Genomic DNA, 19,895 nt, shown 5'->3' with positions numbered 1-19,895 from the left:
ATACCAAGCTGGGAGGGGTTGCGACTAATCTGCCGGACTGAGTCCTAATTCAAAATGACCTGGACAAATTGGAGAAATAATCTGAGGTAAATAGGATGAAGTTTAATAAAGATAAATGCAAAGTGCTCCACTTAGGAAGGAACAATCGGTTTCATACATACAGAATGGGAAGCAACTATCTGGGAAGGAGTACGGCAGAAAGGGATCTGGGGTTATAGTGGACCACAAGTTGAATATGAGTCAGCAGTGTGATGCCATTGCAAAGAAAGCAAACATGATTCTGGGATGCATTAACAGGTGTGTTGTGAGCAAGACACGAGAAGTCATTCTTCCGCTCTACTCCGCGCTGGTTAGGCCTCAGTTGGAGTACTGTGTCCAGTTCTGAGCACCGAGTTTCAAGAAAGATGTGGAGAAATTGGAGAGGGTCCAGAGAAGAGCAACGAGAATGATTAAAGGTCTAGAGAACACGTCCTATGAGGGAAGGCTGAAGGAATTAGGTTTGTTTAGTTTAGAAAAGAGAAGATTGAGGGGGGACATAATAGCAGTTTTCAGGTATCTAAAAGGGTGTCATAAGGAAGAGGGAGAAAACTTGTTCATCTTGGCCTCTGGGGATAGAACAAGAAGCAATGGGCTTAAGCTGCAGCAAGGGAGGTTTAGGTTGGACATTAGGAAAAAGTTCCTAACTGTCAGGGTAGTCAAACACTGGAATAAATTGCCCAGGGAGGTTGTGGAATCTCCACCTGTGGAGATATTTAAGAGTAGGTTAGATAAATGTCTATCAGGGATGGTCTAGACAGTATGTGGTCCTGCCATGAGGGCAGGGGACCGGACTGGACCTCTCGAGGTCCCTTCCAGTCCTAGTATTCTGTGATTCTATGATCCTGCAATAGGGTAATTTCTTGGAAGATGGAGATAAGGTAACAAGTACACTCACTACATCAGGCTCCTTTTGAGGATACAAAGACTAGGAAACAGCCAAAAGGAAAGAAAAGTGGGTAGGAAGAAATTAGAATACATGAGACCACTGAAATGAATATAAAAGTAAGTTAAAGAAAAAAATGGTATTTCACTAAATATACTATTATCTGTTGGAAATTATGATATTGCAATGCTAAGCACAAGACCAGTGAATGCCCTTCATATCACAGATTTGAAGCTTGAAGGCACAAGTAACAACCAACTAGCGAATATAAATCACTGCTCTCTGAATATTCCAGTCAGTTCCTTCTTCACCCAAGTGAACAAAGTAATTCCCTGTTCATGATGCTTCTGCATGGCTCCGGTTCTTCGCACGGTCTCTGTGTATTCTTTATACAGTGTCCCCACCGAGCACATGGTCTGTTATCTAAATTGTGAAGCCCTTACTTTGAATACTCCAGAGAATTTTTTTAAAGTTATTGTCTTGGTTCTGCAACCTTTCATTAAAACTGACTCCCCAGCATCTCCATAAGGGCTGACCTGGTATAAAAGATTAAAAACAAAAGTTTTTGCTATTTGTTAATTTTCCTTTTGGAGATATTCTATGCCTCTCTAAACTACGGATGTAATAGTGTAGTCGATTAAATGATTAACCAATAAGCAAAAGCGTATAAGGTTAATGCTACAGACTACAGGCATTTCATCCCAACGTACCAGTAATTTTTTTAGCAGGCTGGCCACCAACCTGGCTCAGTCCTAGCTTGTGATAGGTCCAACACCTACCCCTGCTGCAGCTCTGCATTTAAAATGTATTAGGAGCCGGGGGGCAGGCAGCCCAGCTCAGTTCTGGCTCATGCTGGGTCCAGGAGCTCAAACCCACCCTCCCCCCTCTCAGACAGGGGCTGCTGCCACCCCATGCTCCTGCCTCTTTATCAGAGGCAGCAGCAGCACAGGGTGACAGACCAACTCCTGCCTGGCACCCCAAGGCACAAGCAGCAGCGCAGGGTGTCAGAGGGCTCCTCGGGAGTGAGGCCGGAGCGCACTGGCTAATGGCCCTGGCCCCAGCCCCGGGGACTATAGAATAGTCGACTAACCGATAATTCATGAAGTAACTTGACTATTCAGTTAACCAATACTTAACATCGCTATTCTAAGCCATTTCACTGAACAGATTATTACAACTGAAACTCATGCTCTCCAAGATGTTTTGATGGTTACTATTAGTAAAGTTAGCTGTAACATTCAATAAAGGATAGTATCGGTTTTCCTTGTTTCATAAATATGGCTTCTAAGTATTCAATGGAAAACAGAGAGACAAGTAGACCTTTAGATAGGGGGACGATGTTGCAAAAGTCTGGGAATTCTGTGTATTCATAGGAAGAGTGATGAGATTTATACAACAGCACTTCATCAGGCACTTAATGGACACGGACACACACACCATGGTTTTCATGTTAATCAGCCATGAAGTGGTTAGCAGAGTCCCCCAATATCACTATCAATGAACACTAAGCAATGTTTATCTCCTTGAAGTTTAGAAAATAGTAGTCATGAAGGTCAAGCAATATTGTACTTTTACATTTTTCAACATGTTTATCTGGATCAGATCTGGGCAAAAGGCTATCAAATGGGCTGGAAGTGGCCCGCCAAGCACTTTGATCCAGCCCATAGCAGCTCCCAGCTCTGCCACGAATGCGTTACCTGGGAGCTGCTGGGGAGGCTTGAACCCTTTCAATTGCTGCTATTTAAATGGCTCATGCTGTCTGGGCGGCTGCCAGGCCACGAGGTAGTAGCTGCCCAGCAGGCGCAAGCCCTTTAAATTGCAGCTATTTAAAGGGCTCACAGCTCCTGCAACCAGAGTCCAGAGACCTTTAAATAGCAGCAATTGAAAAGGCTCCAGGCCAATCAAGATCAGGGACACGGGAGTGTGCAAGGTACACAGCACCAGAAACATAGTTCAAAACAGTTCAAACAGTTCAAACCAGCTGACAGTTCTCTTTAAGCGCTGCACGCCCTGGCAGGGCGAGGGGGGAGACTAAGACTTCATGTGCTCCCCAACTCCCAGGCCAATCATGATCAGTACGCAGTGAAGTCTCCTGGCCTCACCCCTTCCTCCTGAGGCCCCTCCTCTTCCGAGGCTGCCCACAACTACTCCAGAAATTCCAAAAGTGGCCCCCTTCAAAAATTATTGCCCACCTCATATCTGGACCCTTGAAAGTTTAGGAAAAGGCCATATTCTGTTTAACGTGCCCACCTTTTAATGGGTGCCTAGTACTCCCTATGTAATGATTTCAGATGTTTATAAATTTATTTATGCAGTTTGTATAGCTATATATTTGGCTGGGAGAGAGGGAGATGCCAATCAAAATTTGACTGCTAGTAGTCAGTACTGCTTCCACTTTTTCTGTAATTTTTTTTATGTGGTTTACTCTTGTGGTAGAGTTTGCTAACTTGAAGCCAGTTTGCTTCAAGAGATATAAATAAAATTACTAAATGCTGAAGTAGATACCTACTTAAACTACGAACCCAAGATTTTGTTGGGCTAAAAGAGGTCAATTGTAGTATTGGTCTTAATATCCAGCCTATCCACTGACAGAAAAATTCTCCTTGTACACAATGCTCCTTTTATTTTAAGTATAATCCCCAGTACTGCACAAATATTATGGGAATAGACATTAAGTTTCCAGTCTTAGTAATGTTTCTTCAAATGTGTTTTTCCTCTCACTTCCAATTTTTTTCTCTGTTGATCCATTGAGTAGGTTGTAGCAATCAAGTATTTAGGCAGCAAGACATACAGTGCTAAAGCATGCCCATACAGCGGAAGCTGCTGCCAGGTTTCATGCCCTTCAGCCCCTTTGATGAGGACATCATGACCTCAAGCATGATACAAAGCTGTGGATTTATGGAACAACAGTTTTATGTGAACAGTGTTAGATGGAAGCAAAGCATGGGCACTGAGGAAGGCTAAATAACACCGGATTAATGTTTTCAATTCTCATCACCTCTGCTAGCTGCTCTGTATCAAGAGGCAAAAGAGAACAGATCAGGAACAGAAACATGGACATTTGAAGTTGAGCCCATCTAATGCCTCTGTCAGCACTGATTCAATTTCAGCAGCTTTCTTGGTATGGACATATTATAAGAATATAAAACCAACAAATTCTGAAGCATGTATACAAAGGGATGATACTAAATACCAGGCATAGAATGTCTTCTTGTTTCCCTTTATGCCTGTAGCTAGTTTGAGCTCATTTTGTGCCTTGCCTTTCTAAACTTGCCACTGCGTACCTGTATTGTTTGTCTATATTCATCCTTTGTAATTTGTCCTAGTTTCCATTTTTATAGGACTCCTTTTTTATTTTTAGATCATGCAAGATCTCCTGGTTAAGCCAAGGCGGTCTTCTGCCATATTTTCTATCTTTCCTACGCAGCAGAATAGTTTGCTTTTGGGCCCTTAATAACATCCCTTTGAAAAACTGCCAACTTGCTTCATTTGTTTTTCCCCTCAGTCTTGCTTCCCATAGGACCTTACTACCAGCTCTCTGAGCTTACCAAAATCTGCCCTTCTGATATCCATTGTTGCTATTTTGCTGTTCTCCCTTCTACCGTTCCTTAGAATCATGAACTCTATGATTTCATGGTCACTTTCACCCAAGCTGTCTTCCATTTTCAAATTCTCAACCAGTTCCTCCCTATTTGTTAGGATCAAATCTAGAACAGCTTCCCCCGGTAGCTTTTTCAATCTTCTGAAATAAAAAGTTGTCTTCAATGCAGTCCAAGAACTTATTAGAACATCTGTGCCCCGCTGTGTTAGTTTCCCAACATATATCTAGACAGTTGAAATCCCTCATCACTACCAAATCCTGCGCTTTGGATGATTTTGTTAGTTGTTTTAAAAAAGCGTCATCCACCTCTTCCTCCTGGGTAAGTGGCCGGTAGTAGACCCCTAACATGACATCACCCTTGTGTTTTACAGTTTAACCCGGAGACTCTCAACACATCCATCTCCCACGTCCATCTCCTCCTCAGTCCAAGTGTGAATATTTTTAATATATAAGGCAATACCTCCTCCTCCCTTTTTTCCCCTGCCTGTCCTTCCTAAGTAACCAGTACCCTTCTATACCAATATTCCAATCATGTGTATTATCCCAGCAAGTCTCTGTGATGCCAACGATGTTATAGTTGTATTTATTTATTAGCACTTCCAGTTCTTCCTCCTCATTACCCAGACTTCTTGCATTTGTATATAGGCATCGAAGATACTGATTTGATCTTGCCTCCCAGTTCTGCCTTGTCCCTCCTTTCTCTCTGCTATTATAGCCCACACTCCCTCCCATTTCTGATCCATCTCCCACTAAACATATGAGCCACTAAACAGTACTCAAGGGCTCTTTGGAAAGTGCCCCTAAAAAGGAACACACACAATCAAAAATTAGGGCAAGTTACTTTGCCCTACCTGAAATTTTGACTTAGATTCACTATATTTTCCCACATCAGACATAATCCAGTATTTCTGTTTCCATTGGCTCAAGGATAAAACTGATGACACAGTATATAGACATGCACTGCAGCTTGTAACTTTACAGAGCTAAGTACCCATCCACTGTATTTTGATGTGGCATTTAATTATAAGTATGGGACGGATTTAGCAGCCGCTTCCCTCCTCCAATATTTCTGATATCCTAATTAGGAGTCACTCTTTAAAAACCTGTATGAGCACTGTCCATTTCCCACTTGCTTTAGAGAAATCATATCCCTGGTTTTACTTATTTGGTGTAGAATTAGCTATATACAGTAAAACTCCGGTGGTCCGGCATCCAGTGGTCCGGTACGCCTGATGGTCCGGCACCAACTGCAACCCGGAAGTGCTCCGGCAGCTGCTTCAAGTTGTTAGAGTAATTGATTAACTGTGGCTGGATCCACAGCCAACACGCAGTTAATGTAACTTTCCTCTCTATTGCCGGGGGGGGGGGGGCAGGGGAAGGTAAGGGTCGGTGGGAGAGGGGGAGGGAACGAGGGTGTGGCAAAGCAGCCGCATTCAGGATGTTCTGGTCAGTTACAGTCACTCCGGCTGGATCCACAGCCGACATGCAGTTAATGTAATTTTCCTCTCTACTGCCGGGGGGAGGGGGGGGGGGGGGCAGGGGAAAGTAGGGGTCGGTGGGAGAGAGGGAGGGGGAAGGGGAGGAGGAGGAGGAGGAGGCGGCGGCGAGGGTGTGCCAAAGCAGCCGCATTCAGGACGTTCTGGTCAGTTACAATCACTCGGGCTGGATCCACAGCCGACACGCAGTTAATGTACTTTAACTCACCCCCTCCTTCTCCCCCTCCCCCTTTCCCACCGACCCCTACCTTCCCCTGCCCCCCCCCCCCCCCCTCCCCCCCCCCTCCCCGGCAATAGAGAGGAAAATTACATTAACTGCGTGTCGGCTGTGGATCCAGCCGGAGTGACTGTAACTGACCAGAACGTCCTGAATGCGGCTGCCTGCCTGTCACCGCCTCTCCTCTTCCACCGTTCGCAGGCTCTGCCTCCCTGCAGCAGGAGGGAGGGTTTGGCACACCCCCGCCCCCTCCCCCGCTTCCCCTCCGACGAGACCCGCCCCTGCCAGAGTACCTCCTGATAGTCCGGCATTTCTGATAATCCGGCACCACCTGGGTCCCAAGGGTGCCGGATTATCGGAAGTCTACTGTAGTAAAAAATAATTACCCTAATCTTCTTTTATGAAGCAAACAGGCTTTTGATTTCCTGTGTGGCTCTTTTTGGATGTTTTGCTATCTAGAACATATGTACTAAAGCACTCATTTGAAGCTTAAGTATAGCTTAGTGTTTAAACTTAGCTCTTACATAACTGACCACAAGCACCGCCACGATGCCGGACTGCTACAAACTGCATAAAAGGCTAGAAAAGCTAGCTTTAAATTTTTTATTACTGGAATCCTTTATAGCCATTATTTGAAGAAACTTATTTTGGATTTCAAATTGGAACGAATAAGAATGTTATGATTTCTGTTGCAGTAGTGCAGGGGGAAACCATGTGCTTTAGTAGAAATAAAAGTCAAAGAAAAATAACTTTCCATTTTAACCAGTGGCTTAAAAATAGACTTCCCAATGGCTTCAAAACAGTAAACTGTAATCAATAACGCATGCATCACAGAATAGAAGCAGCTGACTTAAAAGTTAAGCTTGGTCTACACTACCAGGCTACGTCTACACTGGCCCCTTTTCCGAAAGGGGCATGCTAATTTTCAACTTCAGAATAGGGAAATCCGCGGGGGATTTAAATATCCCCCGCAGGATTTAAATAAAGATGTCCGCCGTTTTTTTCCGGCTTGGGGAAAAGCCGGAAAAAAGCATCTAGACTGGCCCGATCCTCCGGAATAAAGCCCTATTCCGGAGGATCTCTTATTCCTACTTTGAAGAGATCCTCAGCACTGCCTGAAGTGCACCACACTGCCCCCAGCCCTCAGCACTGCCTGGAGTGCACCACACTGCCCCCAACCCTCAGCACTGCCTGAAGTGCACCACACTGCCCCCAGCCCTCAGCGCTGCCTGAAGTGCACCACACTGCCCCCTACCCTCAGTGCCTCCTGAAGTAGGAATAAGAGATCCTCCGGAATAGGGCTTTATTCCGGAGGATCGGGCCAGTCTAGACGCTTTTTTCCGGCTTTTCCCCAAGCCGGAAAAAAGCGGCGGACATCTTTATTTAAATCCCGCGGGGGATATTTAAATCCCCTGCGGATTTCCCTATTCTGAAGTTGAAAATTAGCATGCCCCTTTCGGAAAAGGGGCCAGTGTAGACGTAGCCCCAATGTATGTCAGCATGACTACATCAGTCAGGCGTATGGAAAATCCACAATCCTGAGCAACAATTCTACCAAGCTAAACCCACTCCCATCAACATACGTAGCATCTTCACTAAGAGAAGATGTAGCCAAGCCCTTAGTCAACTTGAAAACAAGCACTTTGTCTCTCCTTCTCTCTCTCGCGCTATACCCCATAAGTTCTCTCTGCTCATCTGTGTCAACTACCACCTTTCATGTCAATACCTCACTTATGCCTAACACTCCCTCTCTCAGTCAAAACCCACCTCTTAGCCTACTTTTCTGATCTCATTTTTAGTACCTTATCATTATTATAAACTTACATGGCCCAGGTTCAACTCATCATTTTCCTTCCCTCCCCATTGCATATCTAGTTCAGAAAGAACAAGATACATTCATGGAGGTTAGGTCTATCAATGCTTATTAGCCAGGATGGGTAGGAATGGTATCCCTAGCCTCTGTTTGTTAGAGGCTGGATATGGGTGACGGGAGGAATCAATTGATGATTACCTGTTCTCTTCATTCCCTTCAGCATCTTGCATTGGCTACTGTCGGAAGACAGAACATTGGGCTAGATGGACCAGTATGACCCAGTACAGTTGTTGCTATATTCAAGCCCTCACCGGTGCCCCCTTTCTCAAGAAGTGTTAATATCAACATCCTCAAAGTCACTCGTGCCTGCAACTTAGGTGTCATCTTGGACTCTGCCCTGCCTCTCAAACCACACGTTCATATGACAACTCCTGACATTTCTGCCTTAATTTTAAAAGATTAACTTTTTCTCTTTATCCACAGTGCCAAAGGTTTGGTGGACCCTTATACTGCTTCTTGACAGCAGTTGCCTGCTCTCCTTCAAGTTTATTTGATCTTTGCAATTGGGTTTTCTGTATTATATATACACACAGAAAAAAAATCTTCACAGTCCATCATTCTTACCATGTCATTCTTTCTAAGCCTCCCTATTGGCGTCCCTTTCTCTACACATCAAATAAAGCTTCTAATCCTTGATTTTAAGGCCCTCCACTAGTTAATTCCATTCTATCTGACCATTCTAACAGTTTATCTAAAAGCAGCTGCTGTGTTTGCTTTTTTTTTTAATGTTTCGTCCATTGCCCGATATGTACTAGGGATATAATAGGATAACTGTGTACACAGTTAACCGATAAGTTACTGTGAACAGTTATACGCAGGCTCCCATCCCGCATCTCTGCCTCCAACACAATAAAATAAACTATATATATATATATATATATATATGCTGAAAAGCTTAGCAGAGATCACCTCCAACTTTAACCTAGGGCTCTGGCAGATACTAGTCCCTTTAAACTCACAGTTGGGTTTCCCCCATGATTACAGGTTCATCTGTCTTAGATCCAAAATCAGTACAAAGGCTGGACATTTCTTTTTACAGATCAGGCCTGGTAATCAGCAGACAATCACCTTCTCCTCAAGGCTTACCTTCAAAAGGCTGTTTTTTGCGCAAATGAAGTTGGGGAATTCACATTAGGCTCTTCCTATGGATTTCCCATTAAATTCGCTTAACACTTAGGGTGCATCTAGACAGCACCCTAAACTTGAAATAAGATATGCAATTTGCACTATGGAAATTGCATACCTTATTTCGATTCTACTTCATAGCTTATTTTGAAATTTGGCACATCTACACAGTTCCAAATTTCGAAACACTCTGTTTTGAGACATCTCTTAACCCTCATGGAACGAGAGTTACTGGGATACTGAAATAGCGTGCCCATTATTTCACAAAATATTTTGAAATAACGGGCAGCTTGTATAGATGCAGTGTAACTATTTCAGGATACCTCCAGTATGCTGAAATAACCGTGCAGTGTAGACACACCATTACTGTCACAAAAGTCCATACTTGACTGAAACATTTCAATGTAATCTTTTTTCAACTCCTTTACACTCTTCAAGTCTCTCGTCTGTCCCCTAGGGAAGTTACATACAATCCCAATCCCCCTTAATACATAAACATAATACAGGAACATCTCCAGGAATAGTGCAAGAAATTGACATATCTGTCATAACTACTACCTTACCTTCCTTGAAATGCTTCTTCAATCTCTACAGCTATGATGTCTACAGAATACTACCAGTTAATAATGGCTTAACAGGTAGCAAGCTGGAACTATTATTTCTGAATTGATGTTTGAAAAAACACTACAAATTAAGGATGTTAAAAACTAATCGATTATCCAATAAACATTTGCTTATCAGACAGTAATGTCGACTAGGCAATTCCCCCTCCCCTTCTTGCTGCCTCTATTAAATAGAGGCAGCAAAGGGGGAGTAAGGGGTACTTTAAGGTGGCAGTGCGGCACTGCCACTTTGAAACCCCAAGGAGGCAGCTGCACAGCTGATTCTGGGATCAGCTGTACGGCAGGCTGCCCCTTTAAAATACTACCTCTGCGGGTATTCAAAGGGGCAGCCCTGGAGCCTGGGGTCAGCTGGGGATTCCCAGCTGATTCTGGCCCCCTGCGCCACTTCCCTGGGACCCAGGGTCGGCTGGGGACTCCCCAGCTGATCCCGAGTCCTGGGGAAATGCCTCGGGGAGCCCGGGATCAGCTGGGGAGTCCCCAGCTGACCCCGGGCTCCCCTTCTGCCTCCCTCCGAATCACGCAGAGGCGACAGTTTCAAAGGGGCAGCCGCCACACAGCTGATCAGCTGTTCATCTGCTGCCCCTTTGAAACTGCCACCTCCGCACAATTCAAAGGGGCAGGAGAGCCTATAGCATGGAGCCCGGGGTCAGTGGGGGACTGCAAGTCCCCCGCTGACCCAGGCCTCCATGGCTTTGAAATGCACAAGAGCCCCCGGTGGGGACTCTTGTGCATTTCAAAACAGGCACCTGTGTGCAGCCCAGAGTCAACGGGACTTCCCGCTGGCCCCGGGCTGTATGCAGAGTTCCGTATTCCTGCTGGGGCTCTTGTACATTTCAAAGGAGGAATGCGTAAGTGCCTATCGACTAGTCGAGTAGTCAATTAACCGCATTTTAACAGCCTTACTACGAATAGTCAGCTGCTTTTCAAGAAAGTATCTTGGTATTACTTCTACTCTTTCCTCCTCATGCCCCAAGTCCCTCCCTTCCACTCACTCATGCATACAAACTAGGGATGTTAAGTACTGCTTAACTGAATACTCGATTAACCTCATGAATTCTTATCTGTTACTCAACTATTCTATAGTCCCTGGGGCTGGGGCAACAGCCAGTGCCTGTATCAGAGACAGCAATGTGGGGTGCCAGGCGGCTGTTCCCCTGTTGGTGGGCGGGGAGGTCTGAGCTCCTGAACCCAGCACAAGCCAGAACTGAGCCAGGCTGCCTGCCCACTTGGCTCCTAATACATTTTAAATACAGAACTGCAACAGGAGGTAGGTTCTGAACCTGGCGCAAGCCAGGAGTGAGTCAGGCTGCTCACCAGCCTACTAAAAAATTTACTGGCGGAGGAAGGAGGCAATGAATACTGAAACATGTATGTATATGAGTAGTCACACTGAACCCAATAGGTTTACTCACGGGAACAGACTAACACGGCTACCCCTCTGATGCTTGTCACGGGAACAGTTACTCATAAATGCCTGCATAATCAGGACCTCAGACTCTGGCTATGTCTAGATTGCAAAGCTGTTCCGGGACACCGGACACGCCTGCTTTTCCAAAAAAAATGACAGAAAAGTGGACGCGTTTTTTCAGCATCCCTGTAAATCTCATTTTATGAGGAAGAAGGGATGTTCTGAAAGACTTTTTTTCCCTAAATTTGGCCCCGTGTAAATCACAGGCTACATCAAAATGGGTTCGTTTTTTGCTTCTCACTTGTGTGCAGCCCATGACTGATTTTTCTATGGGGTAGCAGCCCCCAACCCAAAAAAGGTTCCGCGCCCCTAATGCAATACAAATAATTACATACAAAAGGCTACATTAAAAGAACAGTAAAGTTATATTAAGGCAGCGATCCGGTGGAAAAACATACGATCATGATAATTTAAAAGACTATATATTCTCTCTCTCTCTCTCTCTCTCTCACTCACTCACACACACGGAAACCTTAATTCTGGAACTTCCTAATGCTGAATGCTTAATCTTGCAAGCAACTACAAATATGGGTCTTATGATGCAAAGTATTAGGCAACCTGAACTACAGGCATTCTGTGTTTAATATAGAGTCACATTACCTATACTGTGATGAATTTAAAGTACTTTTAGCACTACATGAGCATTGGAGTCTTCCTGTCTGTTTTTTATTTTACAATCCTATTTTTTAAATATGTTTTTAAACAAAAGCAGAAAGTGACCATCAAATCAGGGTAAACAAGTTAATAAAAATTCACTTTCCTTACTCATCTTAGATATTACATTTAAGTCTAGCAGAGAAATTTTTGGAACTTCACTTTCTTTAAGTTGTCTAATATTGTGCTGTGATCAAGAACATAAATACTCTACATAAGTCCCAGTCTATCTGATTAAATTTCTATATGCTATTTTAGTAACAGAAAGAGTATACGTTATATTTTATCTACAGAAGCAAAAACACGATCGACATTTCATATGTATAGCTAGATATGAAATATTCATAGTGTTTTTATGCTATCTATATATACACATAAAATTCTACCAAAGACTAGCACAGACAGCAAAACATGCAAAATAGAAAACCGTTTTGGCACTCACGTTTTGTAGATACCCAACATCATCTTTCATCCCATCTAAGCAGTTCCTAAATTTTCCTACAAGTATGGCTTTCTGAGATTACTACTACTGAAAAACCTTTCAGGCCTGAGAAAGTGATCACAGTGTTTAACTTCTCTTTAATTCTATTCAGTGAAATGTGATATTTAACTCTAAGAGTGCTACAGAAATTTACAGTAAAGTAGTCATTGGAAGCAACTGTTAGTGGTGAAGACTATGTCACAAGAGCTGTTTCTACACACACACCCTGCACCACTGCCTCCACAGCCCAGCGTAGCAGGGGACTCCCCAGGAGTGGGGTTAGGAAGACACTGGCTGCCAGTCCTGCCCCAGGGGACCATCAAATAATTGTGTAACTGATAATTGTGTAACCACATCAAATCTTATTAAATCAAACAACATTTAACATTCCTAGCTCAAATATGGAGCAAATCAGTGGTGATAGAAGATCATAATCTGACAGCTGTTGAGTAGTCCATCTAGAGCAAGTTTGGAGTCTGTATCTAGTTTTAATATGCAAGTGACCATATGACAAACTCAACCAAAAACACATGTAGTGTGCCACCTGTCAGCCTTAAAAGACAGATTAAAGATCACAGGACATACCACACTAATACCAACCCTGGTACCTTCCCTTGCAACAAACCCCGTTGCCAGCTTTGTCCACATATTCATTCTGCTGATACCATTATTGGACCTAACCAAGTGAGTTATAAGATCAAGAACACATATTCCTGCGCATCCAGAAATATAATCTATGCTATTATGTGCCGAAACTGTCCGTCTGCTATGTACATTGGACAAACAGCTCAGACACTTCGCCAAAGGATTAATGCCCACAAAACAGATATCAGACAAGATCACAAAGAAAAAACAGTTTCTTGCCATTTTAACCAGAAAGGACACTCTCTCAACGACTTAACCACCTGCATTCTGCTACAAAGACCTTTTACATCTGCACTTGAAAGGGAATCCTCTGAACAGTCATTCATGTTAAAATTCGACACTCTCCAAAAAGGAATGAACAAACACTCAAGCAATCTTACCCATTACCAAGATAGCTTCCCCAATTATCACCTCTAATACCATTAACTCACAAACATCCCACTCTCCCCACCTCTAATATCAATTCACAGACACTTACCTTCTTTCCTTCCCCCCCCCCCCCGCATCCCCCTCCTGTTCTGAAATGTGATTTGTCCTTTTCATATGTGTTCATTTTTTTTAATTGTATCCTTTGGTATATATGGTTGTGACTATTTTCTTCCACTATTTGATCTGAGGAAGTGGGTCTGGCCCACGAAAGCTCATCATCTAATAAACCATCTTGTTAGTCTTTAAAGTGCTACATTGTCCTGCATTTTATTAAAGATCATGTGATCACAACGGAGTTACCCTTTCACAGAAGAGGTCTTCCTCCAGTTTAGGATGGAGGCACATTGGCAAGGTAGTGAAAAGAACCTTCTGCTGCTACTGTACATTTGGAACTTGTGCTATGAATAGTTATTTTCATTCCCCAAGATGCAAATAAGATGGCATTTTTCACAAGCACTGAATACACACATACTACTTTTAATGAGAGCAGATTAACTGTTTCATTAATTGGGTTCACGGAGCTATCTGATTTACAAGCATGTTTGTCAAGAACAAAACTGAGGGTATACCTACACTGCAATAGCTACCCCACGTCATAACAAACCACTCGTTATTTCAAAATGTTTTTCGAAATAACGGGCATGCTATTTTAACGTCCCAGTAACCCTCATTCCACGAAAGTTAAGGGATGTCTCGAAATAGCACATTATTTCGAAATATGGTGCTGTGTAGATGTGCCAAATTTCAAAATAGCCTATTTTGAAATTAAATCAAAATAAGATACGCAATTTGTGTAGCGCAAATTGCATATTATTTCGAGTTTAGGGTGTTGTGTGGATGCACCCTGAGAGACTACACTTGAACAGATCAGATCACTCATAACTAGTACTTATATACTACCTATCCCATGTCTTCAACAACTGTGTATATTTCTTGCAGTATGACTACATATACTCAGTGTCCCAATGACCTATCAATTTTGTATACAATTTTGTTTTATATAGCAATTATGCAATAACTTCATATAAAAATAAAGTTACAATGATAGCTCTGGCAAGGATTTTTTTGTGATTTTAATACCATGACAAAGCAATCTTTGTAGGAAAATACAAAAACATTTCAAGCTTTATTGAACAAAAACTACAACTATAAAATTTAATTTTCTCCCAATGGCTCTTACATCCTTCATTCTTCCATCAATACAAACATTTATAAATATCAGTAATGCCTATTATTTTAGCTTTAGTAGGAATTATCATATAACCCCCATTTACTGATGCAAAAATTACTTTAATTTAAAACATATGAAATTATCTAAACTACTAGAGTACATAAAGACTCCTGCAATTCTTTTAAGTGTTTGCCTAATAAAATACTTTGTTACAAGTATTTAAGATTCAACCAGTTTTGATTTAACAAAAATCATGCGATGGTCTAGCTGCACCTTAAAGACTAACCAAACTTGTAGATGGTATCATGAGCTTTCGTGGGTACAACCCACTTCTCACGAAAGCTCATATCATCATCTTCATGTTTTGTTAGTCTTTAAGGTGCTGCTAGACTATTCGTTGTTTTTTAAGTTTCTCCAGTTACAGACTAACTCAGCTACCCTTCTGAAACTTTTGAACATGAAAAAATCATGTGGTGTGTTTTAGTTCCCTGAAATTTTAAATATATGTTCCATTAATATTCTGTAATATTCTCTTAAAACAGATTATACCTTAAGAACATTCCTACTAGTAAACTCATTTACTAGAATATTGCAAAACACAAACACTCTCAAAGTGTATTTAAGAAGCTGAACTAATATGTGCTCAACTCAATGAACTACAAGAGTTCCATACACTGTACTAGTCAATGTGCACTTGGTGGCTTCCCCCACGGCCAGAGTCTCAAATTACATTTAGTTTTACTTAAATATGATTTACAGAGAAAATGAAGTACTCAAGAGTACTTTACAGAGTGCTTCTAAGATTCCTGACATTATCTTCTGAAGAATATGCTCACATTTTTGGTTAGGAACTAGGGATATAACCAGTCACCCAGTAAGCATGCCCAACCTGGCATCTGCTAAAAATGTACCAAATTATAGCATATAACTACTGGTGTCGTAAAATAAAAAATTATTAATTTTCCATTTGAAACCAGTTTTAATATTATGATACTATCGAATCTCCAATGAAGAGAGCTTCAAGAATTTACTTAAAGTAATACTATGGGGCTGCGCCTCTATTCACTATGATCACCAACCCTCCTCTCAGCCAGGGAATGCCCTGGGCTAAGGCTGCCCTGACTCTTCTCCCACCTCCTGCCACCAGGGAGGATCTGAGGCCTCCCCAGCCCCAGCTCTTCACCCCCAACCTCTGGTTCTGTGCCCCCACCAGCCAGCTCTGGCTCTTGGGCACCCTCCCAGACCCTTGTCCCCCCCGACCTCTGGGGAAAGATTATGAGGTGAGGTCGCACGCAGCTCCTCCCTGGCCACTGGGCAGGAGGGTGGAGTGAGCCCAGGCCACGTCGTCGGGCCATGCTTTTCCCCAGCCATCGGGTGGGACTCAGCCGAAGCCGCTCTGGGGGCCAAGTCAAGGCTGCAGCTCTTCCTGCCCTTCCCCGGGGGCGAAGGTCTGAGGCCACCCTGGCCTGGGCTCTTCTCCCCTTCCCTCGGTCACCAGAGAGGGCCCAGTCCCAAGGCTACTCAAGCCCTGAGACCACCCCGGCTCTTGCGCAGGGCCTGGCTCTCCTCCGGGCTGCTGGGAGGGACTGAGCCGAAGCCACGCTTTTCCTGCCCCCCCCCCCCTCCTCCAGGGAGGGCTGGGCCACCACTGCAGTGGCTCCCACCCAGCTGAAGGGAAGGGGAAAGGAGGGCTGGGATGAAGGCAGCCCCAGCTCTCCACATGGGCCTGGGAAGGGCCAGGCTGGGAGTGTGTGGGGCTTGGCTCATGTGGACACATACTGACATGTTATATATTTGTTTTATATAGTGAGAGAGATGAGAGGAGTCACAAATGAATATGTGTCGGTGTACTAAGGCAGCTGAATGAGCTACATTCTGGTTTCTTCTATGGAGAAAAAAAATTAATGAGGAAATCCTAGTTAAGCCAGCCAATAAATACCACTACCCTTTCTCCCACTTAAATATAAAGGCCATCAGTTATGACATGAAAATGAGGAATTCGTGTTTCAAAGATGTCTTGGCATTGATTGTGAATGTGGAAAAAATAAAATCAGAGCAATTTTGTCACTGTCCCAGTGAAGCAGAGTGCTGATGCAATTGTTGATTGGAATGAAGTTAGATATTAAATTTAATTTGGGGAGGGCACTACACAGCTGGGTCAGGCTATAGGTTCACTTCTCCTACCTACAGTATATAAGCCAGGTTTTTAAACAATCTCTTTTTTAAGTTTCCCTACAAAGTCTTTATACAAGGCAATCCACCCATCTCCGATTTTTCACTTCATCTGCAAGCCACTCCCACCTCCCAACATCTATGAATTAAAAATCAAGTTAAATATATTTTAAGAACTCAACAGTACAATTTATTGGTCTGCCTTCTTCTCACTCTGCCCCCTCACCGAAGGCCTGCCTAAAATGTTAGTGAAACTTCAAAAGTAACTAATTTTTTAGTCTAATTTACTAATATATAACATAAAGGTGAAGAATATATGCAGTTTCACAAAAAAAAATCTCCAAAAGTATCAAGGCAAATATAAGCAATGCTCACTGCTGCTGTGCCTCTTAGAAAAAAACCCTCAATTTACAAAGCAATAAAAAAACACCCTCAATGTACAAAGTAATGTATTTTGCCAAAACAGACATTATATATTCCAAAGGTCCAACATATGTAGGATAACTACAGAAATGATGCAACATATGTTATATTTAACTTACTTATTCTGACTTCTGAATACAGACTCCTATTTTGTTTTTAATTGGAAAGTCATAACTGAGACTGTATCTTTTCCGAGTTATATAAATGTATTTGAAGTACACCTATACTTAAAAGTTGGCAGTGAGAAAAGAATACCACTGTGGAATTTAAGCAGCTCTATGATATTTTACTTTAACTCCCTCACTGTCTTTGAAGATGTAGCTTTCAAAAACTATCATCTGTACTTGCTAAACCTATAATGGCTGTCCCTATTTCAAGCTGTTGAAAACAGAAAGGTGCATCACTGTCAAATACAGCCCAGAACAAACTTGATTACTGACCATTGTAGAAGTGGGTATGTCTTATGAAATGACTCAACTTAATTCTCTTTTGAAGATGTGTTGGAGGATGATCAATGCCACAAATGTAAAAAGAAATGGGATGCAACAGTATTTATCCAGTAACTATATTACCATTCTATTACCTACTAAGTTATTATAGAAAAGAACAGATGAAAAGAAATCATTCTGAACACAGGGAACATCCATTCATGGTAATCCTATGGAATTACATTTAGGCTACCAAAAGAATATAACAACAATTAATACTATTCCTTTACATACCACACAAGACATTTTGTCTCCTATTAGCTTTCAGCAAAACTTGGTAATATAAAGAGAATCAACACAATCTATTTTCTAATCTGTATGTGAATGCAAATATTGAGAAAATCACCATAGGGAACTGAGAGCTGTGAATTTTCAAACTAAAGTAAAAATGTTTCACTTTCTTTATATGACAATATACTATCAACACCGACCCTAATATAGGAAAAAAAGAAGGTTTAGCATTGTCTTCTTTCATTAGTCTTGTCTCTAAAATATCTACTACACTTGCCCCATTCATTATACAACAGAGAAAATCTCTATGTCACAAGGGGCAGATGCAGATCATAAGATGCTACAATACGGTCTCTGCACAGTTACACAATATATCTAGTTCCCTCTCAGCACCCTTTCTAGTCACAAAAACAGCAGAGTAGGTTTAAATACCAATGATGTATGTATTATCAGGCTGCTAGGCTAAATGTGATGAAACCAAACTGACAGTTCAATTGCATCATTTTGCTTTCCTTAAGACCCATGGTTTCTTCCAAACTTATCTTCTCACCCTGCCTTCATCACTTCACCCTGCCTCACTTCTGAAGCAGAATTCCTCAGCAGTTCCCTCCCATCATCACATTCCTCGCCAAGCAGACGAGATCTACCACACTATGCTGCCCAAGAGAACACAACCTCCATTCCTCCAGTCTTCTGCCTGCTGCCGCCACCTTCACCGAAAGGCAAAAATCTGAGGAGAGGGGTAAAGAAGCTCACGCAACCATGCCTGTCTGAGACCTACCGGCTTCGGACCTCAGAGGTGTAAAAGGGGCATGGCCAGGCTTCCACTATTACAAGAGCGGTTTAAAGGACAGCGCTGCGCGTACACCGCCTCTTCGCCCTTGCTTGGCTCGGGTGCCCCTTTCCCCTGTCCCACCGCCGTTTCTGCGGGGCGAGGCGGGGGTTATTTACCTCCTCCAGCAGCGTGACCGTATTCCTGCAGTTCTGCAGCCGGGTAGTGAAGCTGGACGTGGTCGGCGAGTTGTAATCCTCCGTGGTCTCTGCGATGAACTCCGGCACGGTGATCTGGTCCGGCATGATCCTGCCCGGAGGAGACGAAGGAACACGGGGGGGGGTTAATGAAATACACCCCGGAGAGACACGGAGCAGCCACCCGCCGAGCAGGGGCAGCGGGAACTCCGCCGCCCTGCGCCCCAGCTCAGCCCTCGCCTCCCTGCGGGCTGGGGCTGCCTCCGGCCGACACAGCCCCTGCCCGCCCGCTCCGGGAGGAGGTGCTGCCCACGGCCAGCGCTGCCGCTGAGGCGCCGCCGCGGGGACCCCTCGCTCGCCGCGGTCCCGCCCGCCCGAGGAGGGGGCTGGGAAGTTGAGCACTAACTTGTGCGGGCTCCGGCTGCGCCCCCGGCCGGGCGGGAGGGGGGAAAAAAGGGAGGGGGGCGGCGGCGGCGGCTGCTCCGGGGAGTCGCTCGGGCTCCAGCCGCTTCTGACAGCCGCTGCGTGAGTGACACTCGGCGCCGCGCAACCCTCCCGCCCGCTCCTCTCGCAGCCGTTACGTGGGCAAACGAGGAAGTGCTCTGCGCCTGCGCCGCACCCGGCCGGTCACGCGCACGGCGGGGCGCGCTGCCACCCGGGGCTGCCCCGCGCCCGGCCGGAGCCTCGCGCTCCCGCTGGGGGGGGGGAGCTGGGTTAGGTCCTTGAGGGCCGACGGGCGGGGGCTGAGCCCCGAAGGGGGAGCTGCTGCTAGCCCACCCGGGCTGGCCTCGGCTTCTCCAGCCGCTGCTGGGCAGCACCGGCATCCTCCCCTGCCCTTCCGCGCAGCACGCAGGGCTCCTGCCTCAGCAGCATTGGCCTGTGCTGCTGGAAATAGGCATCGGAGTGA

The 19,895-nt window shown here is 44.2% G+C and overlaps 1 protein-coding gene across 4 annotated transcripts in view; it reads right to left on the bottom strand.

The window, feature by feature from the left end:
* Positions 1-19,895, bottom strand: part of ASAP1 (ArfGAP with SH3 domain, ankyrin repeat and PH domain 1) — a 315,920-nt gene that overhangs the window by 196,251 nt on the left and 99,774 nt on the right. For 3 of the 4 annotated variants that reach the window (XM_075920136.2, XM_014573856.4, XM_075920138.2), the window contains one exon: positions 18,971-19,100. In XM_075920136.2, the coding sequence (XP_075776251.2) occupies positions 18,971-19,100 (130 nt within the window). Of the gene's footprint in view, positions 1-18,970; positions 19,101-19,394; positions 19,609-19,895 lie in introns of those variants that run through there. The other variant, XM_075920139.2, reaches the window with a different exon arrangement.

The sequence above is a fragment of the Pelodiscus sinensis genome, chromosome 2 (genome assembly GCF_052426305.1).
Source record: "Pelodiscus sinensis isolate ZL-2025 chromosome 2, ASM5242630v1, whole genome shotgun sequence".
Lineage (NCBI taxonomy): Eukaryota > Metazoa > Chordata > Testudines > Trionychidae > Pelodiscus > Pelodiscus sinensis.
Note: the sequence above shows the minus strand (reverse complement) of the source record. Positions and strands in the feature narration are given on the sequence as shown.